General features: G+C 44.5%; 1 protein-coding gene across 1 annotated transcript in view; it reads left to right on the top strand.

The window, feature by feature from the left end:
* RRH (retinal pigment epithelium-derived rhodopsin homolog) overlaps window positions 1–13,392 on the top strand; it is a 62,243-nt gene that overhangs the window by 12,380 nt on the left and 36,471 nt on the right. Inside the window, exon 3 of the mRNA XM_033960076.1 lies at window positions 6,138–6,237. Coding sequence (XP_033815967.1) covers window positions 6,138–6,237 — 100 coding nt within the window. The remainder of the gene's footprint in view (window positions 1–6,137; window positions 6,238–13,392) is intronic.

The following is a 13,392-nucleotide window of genomic DNA, read 5'->3' as shown; positions in this document are numbered from 1 at the left end:
TAACCTGGACTTACATTGCCTATACACAAATGCTAGGAGCCTAAGGGCTAAAATGGGAGAGTTGGAAGTCTTAGCCAACAAAAAGGGCCTTGACATAATCGGAGTCACAGAAACGTGGTGGGCTGAGGACAATAAATGGGATGTGGCTTTACCAGGGTTCAAACTCTACAGGAGAGATAGGCCACACAAAAAAGGTGGAGGAATAGCGCTATATATAAAGGATTCCATACATTCAACCAGGATGGAAACAACAGCAAGGGCGGATGACTTGGAATCACTATGGGTTAAGCTATCCGGAGGAACTGGAGCAGACATAAAATTGGGTCTGTACTATCGCCCACCGGGACAAACGGAAGAAATTGACCAGGATCTGGAGGCTGAACTGGGGCAGGTATGCAAAAGCGGAAGTATGGTGGTGATGGGGGACTTCAACTACCCGGGAATAGACTGGAGTATAGGGCACTCAAACTGCATGAGGGAGACCAAATTTCTTGAGGTCACGAGGGACTGTTTCATGGAACAACTCGTCACGGAACCAACGCGGGGAGATGCCACTCTTGACCTAATCTTCACCGGACATGGGGGACCTGCTAAAGAGGTGGTGGTACTAGCCCCACTAGGAAACAGCGATCACAACACGATCCAGTACAGGCTAGAAATTGGATCATCAAAGGTGAAAAGAACCACAACGACAGCACTGAACTTCAAAAAAGGGAATTATGATGCCATGAGGAAAATGGTGGGAAAGAAACTCAATGACACCGCAAGGAAGATGGAGTCCGTAGAAAAAGCCTGGACCTTACTCAAGGGCACGGTGCACGAAGCACAAAACCTATGCGTCCCCAAGTTCAGGAAAGGGTGCAAAAAAAATAGAACAAAAAACCCAGTGTGGATAACAAATGCAGTGAAAAGGGCGATAAGGGACAAGAAGGCATCATTCAAAAAATGGAAAAAGGACAAATCAGAGGACAACCAAAAGGAGCACAAAAAGCACCAAAAGGAGTGTCACCGAGTGGTTAGGAAAGCAAAAAGAGAATATGAAGAGAGACTGGCCGGGGAAGCAACAAACTTCAAATCATTCTTCAGGTACGTCAAGGGGAAGCAACCAGCAAGGGAGGAAGTGGGACCCTTGGATGATGGAGACAGAAAGGGAGTGGTAAAAGAGGAGAAGGAGATAGCTGACAAAGGGATTGAGGGGTACAGATAGAAGTAGAGGTAGGTATTGGGGATAGGATTAGAGGCAGTTACAAAATTAGTCAGGGACACTGCTCAGGCAATTAGGCCTGATGAGCTGCCGCGAGAGCGGACCGCTGGGCAGGATGGACCTCTGGTCTGCCCCAGCGGAGGCAACTTCTTATGTTCTTATGTTCTAGTGATTTTCAAAGCTACTTTCTTGATAATTGTGCACCCTGTATATACATAAAAGCTCACATATTGTTCCATGGCACACATTTTGGTGGAAATGTTCCCAGAGGTAGGATTAGGTTGGGGGTAACAGTAGTATGCATAGCTTTGATTTTTAATGTACAACGCTTTGTATTACAGGAGAAGCGTTTTATCAAATTTTAATAAACTATGAACTGTTAAACTGTTTAACTGATTTGTACAGTCTGTGTCCCATATGTGGTGATTTGGTGTAGGATGAGCTGGGGAGTGCAACAGAGGGAACTCCACTAACTTGGAACATGAGGACATTACTGGCCAGACTTTATGGTAGATATCCTGCAAACAGGATGGTTGGATAGGCTGGAGTGAGCTTGGATAGTAACTTCAGGTGGACATTACAATCTATGACCCAGAAATATCAAAGAAGAGACATTCATTTAATCTTGCATTTTTAATGGGTATAATAAATGGGCAGACTGGATGGACCATTCAGGTCTTTATCTGTAGTCATTTACTATGTAAGTCTGTTTTCTCGTTGTGCTTTCTGGTGAGAAAAATCCCAGAAATCCATATCTTAGAGCTATGCACAAGCAATAAAAATTTGGTTAATTTTCATTTTTTTGTCAATTATTTTATGAATGCTGGGTCTTTTCAATTTCTATCACACATTTGCTCTAATAGGAAATTTTCATGTACACTAAAAGTGATTTAAGGCATACTAACTGATAAATTAAGGCACACTAAGGGCCTGTTTTACAAAGCCACGCTAGCGGCTGCAGCGCGGTAACGGCCCCGAAGCCCACAGAGATTCAAAAGGCTTCGGGGCTGTTGCCGTGCGGCAGCCGCTAGCATGGCTTTGTAAAACAAGCTCTAAGGGCTCCTTTTAAGAAGCCACGTTAGCGGCTTCAGCGCGCGCCACTTTTAATCACGCACTAACCCCCTGTGCTAACCAAAAAACTACCGCCTGCTCAAGAGGAGGCAGTAGCGGCTAGCGCGGCCGGCGGTTTAGCGCGCGCTATTACGTGCATTAAACCGCTACTGCGCCTTCGTAAAAGGAGCCCTAAGTTGATTAGTGTGTACTAAATCAATTTGGTGTGCACTTACAAGCCCTTTTACTAAGCTGCATTAGGCACGAACTTGCACTGAAATGTTATGGATTAGTTTCGTCTTTTGAGCTCAATAAGCATGCGGTATTTTTTTTTTTTATTTTGAGGGGGGAGTGTCAGGGGCAGCAAGTGGACGCGTCTCCACTAACTAGATAGTACATCTTCATTACTGCATTACTAAATAGGAGGTGGTAAGCATTCCTGCAGTAATGGTTTTGTTTTTTGAGGTTTTTTTAATATTCTTTATTCATTTTCAAAATTACATTCAGTGTTAAAAATATTCATTCAGATTAACATTTACTACCTCACTCACAAACAATCATTGATATATTACATAAAAACATATCCCTTCCCCTTTCCCATCCCACCCACCCTTATATTTTATCATCATATAAAACATGTAATAATAAAATTCCCCCTCCCTATACCTTAAATCGATAAGTATAAGGGAAACAATTTCAAATTAATCTTTACAATACTTTGGTTTTTTTAACATTAGCTTACAGACATATATTTTTTAAAAAATCAAAATTACCTGTTTTTAACGGCAATGATAACAATAGCCTAAGGGTGCACTAAGGCCATTTTTACTGCAGCTTAGTAGAAGGGTCCTTAAGTTTTTTAAGGCACACTAACAAATGCACACGATGTATGTGTACGTGTAGATGTGCGTAAACAAGTACAGATGGCAAAAACTTAAATTTTTAAGTTCAAGTAGTAACTAAAATGTTGTTCAGACTGTGGCTAATGCCACAAATTGAAGTGTATGGGTTTGATATTCAAAATAGTTGACTGTTAATGTCAGACGTTAATCTAATAAAGTTTCAATTTGAAATATTTTGCACATTGACCTTGTGTCTGGTTAATTCTGTTTGCTCAAAATATAACCAGCTAAAAGGAGGCGGGATCATAGGCGTGCTGGGCACACAATTATCTGTTAACTAGATAACTAGTTCTCAGTGTCTCTAATCATTGGCTTTTAACTTTTTTAGTACTATTCAACTTCTTTTATTGTGTTTTGTTTTGTTTTTAACTATTGTAAACCGCATAGAACTTTACAGCCTTACAGTATAGAAACTGAATATTATTATTATAAGTCTAGTCAGAAAAATCACTGTCCTAAAGTTAGCGGGATAATTTTATGTGAATCCCTTTAGTTAGTGATTTTCAACACTGCAGATATTGCACCCTGATTTGGGCATGATCCTGAGATCAGGGCCAGTTTTAGACATCCTGGGGCAGAAATTAAGGAGGAGGCACCTGATCCCCTCTTCTCTCTGTACACCCCCCCTCCCTCCCCGATATCCCCACCTCCCATTACTACCATACATAAAACAACTTTAAATGACTTCTTTACAAATAAAACACAGACAGACCTTTACCAAAGGAACACAAATAGAAATTGAACTGGGAACCCCAATAAATTAAACTCAGCAAGTATTACAACACTGGAGAAATAAAATCAGATATGCACTTCTTTCTGTACTGAACACACAGGGATCCCAAGCCCAGGTCCATAAAAAATTAGCCATTTCCCTTGCTGTAGCAGGTGGGGATCCCAAAACTCTGTCAGTTGAAGACCTCCTCCAGTCTGGCAGCCAGTAATCTCCAAGCTCTGCAGCTAACGGCAGTGTGTCTGAGCTGCCAACAGCTGCAGAGCTTGAAAAGTGGCCGCCAAACTAGAAGAGATCTTCAGCCAGCAGGGCTTTGGGAAGCCCCCAATTTAAGTATTTATATTTTGCATTTGGGTAGGAGCATGGTGGGAAGAAAATTTAGTGCCCACCATTTCATTGGCCTAATACATTTCTCAATTAGCTTTCAGAGGTCAAAACCTCTTTCTTCAGGTCAGTAAAGTATACTGCTGTTATAATATCCCAGTCCTGACCTGAGGAAGGAGGTTTTGGTCTCTGAATTAGTCAAAAATGTATTAAAATTAGTCCAATAAAAAGGATCACCTTATTTCCATTTTCTGTTTATAAACGTTTATCGACACAGCTATAATACTACTTTATCCTAAAGCAAAATAAATAAAAGAAATATAATTTTTTTTTTTACCTTTGTTGTCTGGTTTCTGCTTTTCTAATCTTCTCATCATTCTCTTCCTTCCATCCACTGTTTTCCGTCTCTGTGCCTCTTCCAGAAACTGTCTTCCTCTCTTTTCCTTCTTTCCTTCCCCCCCCCAATTGTTCTTGCATCCATCTTCTTCCCTCTACTCCCCCATGGTGTGGCATCTGTCTTCTTTCCTTCCATCTTTCCCTCCCTCTCCCCTCCCACTGGATTTTAGCATTTCTCCTTTCCTCCCCTCAGATCTGGCATCTCTCTATCCTCCCCCTTCCTTTTCTTCCCTGCTATTCCTTCTCAATTTATTTTCTGCCTGTCTAGATTAAATTCCTTCTTACTATCCAGTCCTCAATTTACCTCTTTTCATTGTGTCTACCTACAGTTTGCCACCTCTTTCCCTCACTCCTTCCAGTATCTAACTCTATCTTCTTCCCCCAATTCAGCATGTGCCCTTTTTTCTCTCTCTTTACCACTTCCATTCAGCGTCAGCTCCCCTCTTTCTATCCCATTCAGCATCTGCTCCCCTCTCTCTCTTCCCTACTTCCATCCAGCGTCTGTCCCCCACTTTCTCCACACAATAAACCTAAAGCGCCACTCAACCAATTCCCCTTGTCGAGCCATCTCCCTCCCTTCCCCTTACTTTCGCAAACGCTTTTCCAAAGTAAAGTTTTCTCTCTCAGAGGGGCCCTGATGTGGCAGCCGTTCTCAGTAGTTGCACACAGCTGCCACACAGTTTCTCCTCTGATGCAATCCGGCAGAAACAGGAAGTTACATCAGAAGAGAAGCTTTGGGGCAGCCGCATGCAGTTAGTGAGAATGGCTGCTGCATCAGGGCCCCTCTGAGAGAGAAAACTTTGATTTGGAAAAGTGCCATGAAGGTGAGGGGAAGGGAGGGAGATGGCCCAACAACGGGAAGAGATAACCTGACAAGGGGAAGAGATTCCCGGACTGTGGGGCCTCCTGGAGCTGTGGGGCCTAGGGTAGCTGCCCTATTTGCCCTCTCCTATCACCGGCCCTGCCTGAGATACACCTGCAACTTGATTGGCTAATGAGCTATTAACAAGCAATAACTGGCTACTGACAACCAATTATTGATGTTAATTGGCACCAATTAGGTTTTGTGTGCGCATCTGGCTGCACACTATTCTATAATGCTTGGTGCTCAAATCCCATTGCGTGCAATTCAAAAGAGGTGTGGCCATGGGAGAGGCAAAGACAGGTCAGGGATGTTCTAAAAAGTTGCAGAATAATTAGCTAGCATGCCCAACTTGGGTACCAGCATTTACACCAGGTTTCAGAAGGCACAAGTCTGGCATCCATAGTTCGGGTGTGGGAATTACACTTCACATCACTCTTTTCCAGTGTCCATTTTTGAGCATCATGTATAGAATCTGGCTTTTAATCCATTATGTTTTTTAAAATCTGGTGGAAGAATATCTTTTTATAACTGGGTTGAATTTCAGCCTTGTAAGCTTTAACACGATTGTATTACATGAAAATTCTATTTGAATACATGTATGGAAAAAATTAAAACACCAATATTGGCTTGTATGAAAGAAAATATTTTATTTTCCTTTTTTTTCAGATCTACGCTGGACTAAATATCTTTTTTGGAATGGCTAGTATTGGCTTGCTTACTGTGGTGGCCATTGATCGTTACCTAACCATCTGTAGGCCTGATATAGGTACAGCTTCAGTATTATCTATTGCCAAAGAATTTAGTCACATCATTTCTCAAGGAGGCCATTCGTTTCAATTTCATTTTGTTTTTTTGCATACGTAAATATTTTATATGCAACCAATTAATGATATGCCCAACCAATGATATGAAATGAAATGAAAAGTGTGGAATCATTTATGTCATGGCTCCAAATCATTCTCTTCTTGATTGGGCTGAGAACTTTTCAGTGGCTCCTCGTATGCACATGAATATGACTGTACCTTTTAAACCTGAATTTAATATTTGCAAATTGTGACAGGGAAGCCCCTGTCACTGGTTTAAAACCTGCTTTAAACTCTGCCACTAAAACAAATGTGCCTATTCCTAAGCCAAGGCAATTGCCCATTAACTCTGTTCCCAGTGCTAAGATCAGACAGGCAAGGCAGGGCAGAACAGAGAAGGGGTGGCAGAGAAGAACAGAATACCTGTTCCAAGCCACTATAATCCCTTTTATAAACCATCTGTTAATTCTCTAGTAAAACCTCTGGTCAGGCAATTACAGTAAGGGTTAAGGAAAGGGGTAGAGCTGACAGGCAGAATGTGGCTAGAGCGCCAGTGAAAGTTACACAGCAGAATAAATCAAAGCCAGCTGAGAACACCCACAAGCAATCAGGAACCTGGAGGGAAAGACGGTCCTCACAGAGGGAACTGAAGGCTAGGAGCTCTGTCTTATTGCCTTCTGCTAAGAAACCCCCTGTTCCATACAGACAAAACTCTGCTTCATAAGCAAAGGCTAATTGGAAGGGGAAAGCTCAATGAGCAGGGCTGGCCCAAGGCTGTTCCAGAGGATAGCTTGTACCCAGCTTCAGAGAGTGAGGAATCTCTTATGGAAGTAGAGGGAGATATCTCTCAAGCAGGGATCTCAAAGTCGCTTCTTGAGGGCTGCAATCCAGTCGGGTTTTCAGGATTTCCCCAGTGAATATGCATTGAAAGCAGTGCATACATATAGATCTCATGCATATTCATTGGGGAAATCCTGAAAGCTCGACTGGATTGCGGCCCTAAAGGAGGGACTTTGAGACCCCTGCTTGAGGGGAATGAAATGGACTGCAGCCCAGAAGCCTTAGAGCAGAGGTAGGAACTCCGGTCCTCGAGAGCAGTATTCCAGTCGGGTTTTCAGGATTTCCCCAATGAATATGGATTGAAAGCAGTGCATGCAAATAGATCTCATGCATATTCATTGGGGAAATCCTGACAACCTGACTGGAATACGGCTCTCGAGGATCGGAGTTCCCTACCCCTGCCTTAGACTATATGTCTGAATGCAGCATGAGTGAGTAAGGTACTGTGTGGGGGAAGGGAATGATAGTTTGTTCTATAACAATGGTCTAAAGCAGTGGTTCCCACCCTGTCCTGGAGGACTACTAGGCCAATCGGGTTTTCAAACTAGCCCTAATAAATATGCATGAGAGAGATTTGCATATAATGGAAGTGACAGGCATGCAGATCTGCTCCATGCATATTCATTAGGGCTATCCTGAAAACCCGATTGGCCTAGTAGTCCACCAGGACAGGGTTGGGAACCATTGGTCTAAAGTACTTAAAGAAACATTTCTGTACTCATGGGGGACTGTATAATGAATGAGAGTTTGATGTGTGAATATGAGGATTGGTTAGTAGCAGAAATTAAACCAGAATCCCTGTATGCAAGTGAAGCATAGTGAGTGGGGAATGGGTAATACTAACTAACCTTAAAATGAGAAATAAAGCCTGGAGTGGATTCAGTGACCTGACATTTCACATCCCAGATAGTGGGAACTTTTGGGAGGGGAATCTTAGACCATTAAAACAAGGGTGGATGGTTCCCAGCCCCTACCCAGAAATAAAAGGGTAGTGGGGATATTTATAATTCAGGTAGTCAGGTGGGGAGAACTTCCTGAAGAAACAGAAGGCGCAATACAATAATTGTGCCAAGCCTAAAAAGTAGTGGAGCTAAACTCTTGTATTTGGGTTCTTGAAACCAGAAGGCTTGCCCGAACTGTGCAAAACTTGGCAGCAGAACTATGAGAAAGAGAAATCCTGTTTAAAAGGAAATGGTTTTGGTGGTGGTGGTGGGGGGGGTGGGGGGGGGTGTTTCTTTCCTGATTGAAGCACGGACTTGCTGTAAAAGAGAACTTTTGTTTGTGATAAATCTTTTCCCAGCCTCATCAGCCAGTGTGGCTGCCTTAGAACCAGTGCAATTGAACTGGGTAATAAAACTTGGAACTGGAAATTATTGGTGGAAAGTTTTTTTTTTTCTTTTCTCTGCTGTTCTTATTCCAGAGTGGTCCTCCAAAGAGCGCTAATACTTGTGCCTGGGCGGGAGCTGGGTTGCCAGAGCTAGGCTTATCCCTGGCCCTGTCACAAAATTCACAAAACAAAATGAAAGAAGTAACAAAACAACAATATAAAGAAAGCATTTTCCATGCCTAGTTTAGTAGGCAGTCTGAGCCAATCCTGGTTTTACTCTCATTCCTTCCATGAGCTTGTGGTTAGAGAATGACACGGGGAAAAAATCTGTCCCCGTCACCGCCCCATCCCCGGCCCATCTTCCTCTGCACCGCCCCATCACCGCCGTTCCCTTCACTGCCCCGTCACCACCATCCCTTTCACCGCCCCGTCACCGCCACTGCCATCCCATTCACCGCCCCGTCACCGTCCCCGCAGCATCCATATAAGCCTTAATACTGTAATATTTAGCTTATTCCTTTCTTATAAATCAAAGTTCCTGCTGCTGAACTAGAAAAAGAGATGTTCAGCTGGCAGGGCTTTGTTTATAAATTTATATCAACACAACTAATATACTACTTTATCCTAAAGCAAAAAATAAAAAAATAAAAATAATTATTTTTTTCTACCTTTGTTGTCTGGTTTCTGATTTCCACATCTTCTCATTCAATTCCTTCCAACCACTGTGTGTCTTCTCTCTTCGTCTTCCATTTGCTGTTACTGTGCCTCTCCCTTCACACCCCCCCCAATTGGTCTAGCACCCATCTTCTTCCCTCCGCTCCCCCATAGAAACATAGAAACATAGAAGATGACGGCAGAAAAGGGCTACAGCCCATCAAGTCTGCCCACTCTGCTTATCCTTCCCCTGTCTATGCCCTAATGACCCAATTTCCTTATCTTGACCCTCGTAGGGATCCCACATGGGTATCCCATTTATTCTTAAAGTCTGGCACGCTTTCTGCCTCGATCACCTGCACTGGAAGCTTGTTCCAATGATCAACCACTCTCTCTGTGAAGAAATACTTTCTGGTGTCGCCATGAAATTTTCCGCCTCTGAGTTTGAGCGGGTGCCCTCTTGTGGCCGAGGGTCCCTTGAGAAAGAAAATATCATCTTCCACTTCGACACGTCCCGTGAGGTACTTAAATGTTTCGATCATGTCTCCCCTCTCCCTACGTTCCTCGAGAGTGTAGAGCTACAATTTGTTCAGTCTCTCTTCGTACGAGAGACCCTTGAGCCCTGAGATCATCCTGGTGGCCGTCCACTGAACTGATTCAATTCTGCGCACATCTTTACTGTAATGTGGCCTCCAGAATTGCACACAGTACTCCAGATGAGGTCTCACCATGGCCCTGTACAACGGCATTATGACTTCAGGCTTTCGGCTGACGAAACTTCTATTGATACAACCCAATATCTGCCTTGCCTTAGATGAAGCCTTCTCCACTTGATTGACAGTTTTCATGTCTGCACTGATGATTACTCCTAAATCTCATTCTGCTGAAGTCCTAGTTAAAGTTTCTCCGTTCAAGAAGTACGTCCTGCATGGATTTCCGCTTCCGAGGTGCATGACCTTACATTTCTTATCATTGAAGCCTAGCTGCCAGGTTGAGGACCAACTTTCCAATGTAAGCAGGTCCTGCGCCATATAATTCTGTAAACTGCATTCACTTACTATATTACATAGTTTGGCGTCATCGGCGAATAATGTTATTTTACCTTGAAGCCCTTGAGTCAGATCCCCTATGAATATGTTGAAAAGGAGTGGACCCAGGACCGAGCCCTGCGGCACTCCACTGGTCACCTCCGATGTTTTAGAGAGGGTACCATTAACCACCACTCTCTGAAGTCTGCCACTCAGCCAATCATTGACCCATGCAGTTAGTGTCTCTCCTAACCCCATCGATTCCATCTTGCTTAGCAGCCTGCGGTGTGGGACACTCAAAAGCTTTACTGAAGTCCAGGTACACGACGTCCAAAGACTCTCCCAAGTCCAACTTTCTTATTACCCAGTCAAAGAAGCTGATGAGATTGGATTGGCAGGACCTACCCTTGGTGAATCCATGCTGACTGGGATCCCGAAGATTCCCTTCATTCAAGATCGTGTCCAATTTGCTTTTAATTAGTATTTCCATGAGTTTGCACACTATTGATGTGAGACTCACCGGTCTATAATTCGCAGCCTCTGCCCTGCAACCCTTTTTATGCAGAGGAACGACATTAGCTAATTTCCAGTCAAGGGGATCTTTCCCCTTACTTAGGGAGAGATTGAATAGCTCAGCCAACGGTTTCGCCAGGACATCGCTCAATTCTCTGAGCACTCTTGGGTGCAAATTGTCTGGTCCCATGGCTTTGTCCACCTTGAGTCTTGCCAGTTCACTGTAAACTTCACCTGGTGTGAACTCAAAATTCTGAAACGGGTCTTCTGTGCTTTGTGTTGCCTTCAACTGCGGACCGTGTCCCGGTGCCTCACAGGTGAAGACTGAGCAGAAGTATTCATTCAGTAGTTCGGCTTTATCGGAATCTGCTTCCATGTAACTTCCATCCGGTCTTCTAAGGCGTACTATCCCGCCTGTGTTCCTTTTTCTGTCACTAATATATCTGAAGAAGGATTTGTCCCCTTTTTTTAATGTTTTTTGCCAGAATTTCTTCCACTCGAAGTTTTGCCTCCCTAACTGCCATTTTGACCGCTGTAGACCTGGTCCTATATTCTACCTTTGCCTCTCTTTTCTCCGTGCGCTTATAAGAGAGAAGCGCTTTTTTCTTCTCCTTAATGAGGTGTGAGATCTCCGCGGTGAACCATTGGGGTTTATTGTTTCTTTGTCGTTTATTTACCTGATTTTATGAAGCGGCTAGTTGCTTCATGTATGGTTGATTTCAGTGTTAACCACTTAGCTTCTACATCATCAGTCTCCGCTTGGTCCTGCAGCATCCAATGGACGAAATCTCCCATGCGTGCGAAGTCTGTGCCCCGGAAATTGAGTACCTTTGTTTTCGTGTTTGATCTAGGGAAGCCTTTCCTAAGGTTGAACCATACTATGTTGTGGTCGCTGGAGGCTAGCGTATCTCCTACTGAGACCTCTGAGACGCTTTTCCCGTTGGTGAGTACCAGGTCGAGGATCGCCTGGGCCCTAGTGGGCTCCGTTACCATTTGTTTGAGATGTGCTCCCTTTATGGAGGTTAAGAGCCTCCTGCTACCGCTGGCTGCCGCTGAAAATGAGTTCCAGTCTGCATCAGGCATATTGAAGTCCCCTAGCAGTACAGCTTCTCCTCGTAGAGTGATATTCTCTATGTCTTCAATTAATTCTGCGTCCATGTCTTCCAGTTGTCTTGGGAGTCTGTATACCACACCTAGATATAGGCATTTTTCTCTGCCTCTTGCCAGGTTTACCCAGAGGGACTCCCCGGTGTACTTGACATCTGTGATCCTGGTGGTTTTGATGTCCTCTTTAATGTATAGAGCTACCCCCCCTCCTAACCTGCCCTCTCTGTCCTGACGAAGTAGATTGTAGCCCGGTATAGCCATATCCCACCCATGTGAGTCCGTGAACCAAGTTTCAGATATTTCCACCACATCTAGGTCGGCATTCTTTATTTCAGCCTCCAATTCTAGAATTTTGTTACCTAAACTGTATGCATTGACATACATGGCCCTCCATATCTTGTGTTTGCTAGGTCCCTGTGAGGCGTATCCTACCCGAGTCAGTGTGACTCCTAAAGAACTGTTTGCAATGTGGGTACTTACCTTGGACATGGAAGCGGAGTTTCGACTCACCTCATCAGGATAATTCCTTTCTGCACTAATATGTGAATGGGTACCCTCCCCTGACTTACCTAGTTTAAAGCCCTGTGAAGCAGGCGGGCTAGTCGGTGTCCGAAGACGTTCTTACCCCTACTGGTCAGATGGAGTCCGGCTGGTCTCTGAAGTCCTTGTAGCGCTTCCCCATGGTTTAGGCATCTGTCTTCTTCCCTTCCAGCGTCTTCTCCCCACTCTGTCTTCCACATTTCCCTTCAGGGTCTGTTCCTCTCTACCCTCTTTCAATGTCTGTTCTATTCCTTTCCACCACCACCCTTCCTTCCCTCCTTTACCATCTGTTTCTTTCTACCATCCTTCAGCTCCTCTCGCGTGGCCTATCTATCTACCTCCCTCCCTCTTATTTTTGTGGCACGTTACAATGTAATTTGTGAAAGCCACTGGAGCCTGCGAGCTCGGTCCTTGTCCCATCCCCACAAACCATCTCGCTTCTGTGTTCCTATTTTCCCCATTTCTAATATCTCCCCTATGTATCTGGCATTGCCCCCCCCTTGTCCATATACCATCCCCATGGCATGTCCCTGTCCCTATGCCCCATGCACATAATTTCCCCTCTTTCTGTTACCTTCCTGTGTCCAGATTTCCCCTATTTTCCTCTTCCATACCAGTGTATCTCTTCTTTTCAACCCCATCTAGCTTCTTTCCCTCTTTATACCCCCCCCTGCTTCTAGCATCTGGCTCACCTGTCTGTCTTCCCCTTTCTTTCCTGCTGTGGGTTTCTTTCTTTCCCTCTTCATCCCCTTGGCCCAAAATCTTTTTCCCTTTCACTCCCTCCTTCCTAGTTTGAGCCGGGAACATGCGCGATCGCGCAGTCCAGCAGCCCCCACCCGCCCGATCGCAGCATTTAGCCAGCTCCCTTCCTCCACCTCACCTTAGTTTGCAGGCTTTCTTTTTCAGCGACCCGCACACTTTCAAAGAGCTGCGCACGCGCGGCTGCTCAGTGTTCAATCTTCTGCTCTGACACAACCGGAAACAGGAAGTTGCAGCAGAGGAGAAGATTGAACAACTCCAGCAGCCGCGCGTGCGTAGCTCTTTGAAAGCGTGCAGGACGCCGAAAAAGAAAGCCTGCAAACTAAGGTGAGGAGGAGGGAGGGAGCTGG

This window comes from Geotrypetes seraphini, chromosome 1, assembly GCF_902459505.1.
Source record: "Geotrypetes seraphini chromosome 1, aGeoSer1.1, whole genome shotgun sequence".
In the NCBI taxonomy this organism is placed as follows: domain Eukaryota; kingdom Metazoa; phylum Chordata; class Amphibia; order Gymnophiona; family Dermophiidae; genus Geotrypetes; species Geotrypetes seraphini.
This window is presented reverse-complemented; position numbering and strand designations above follow the sequence as displayed.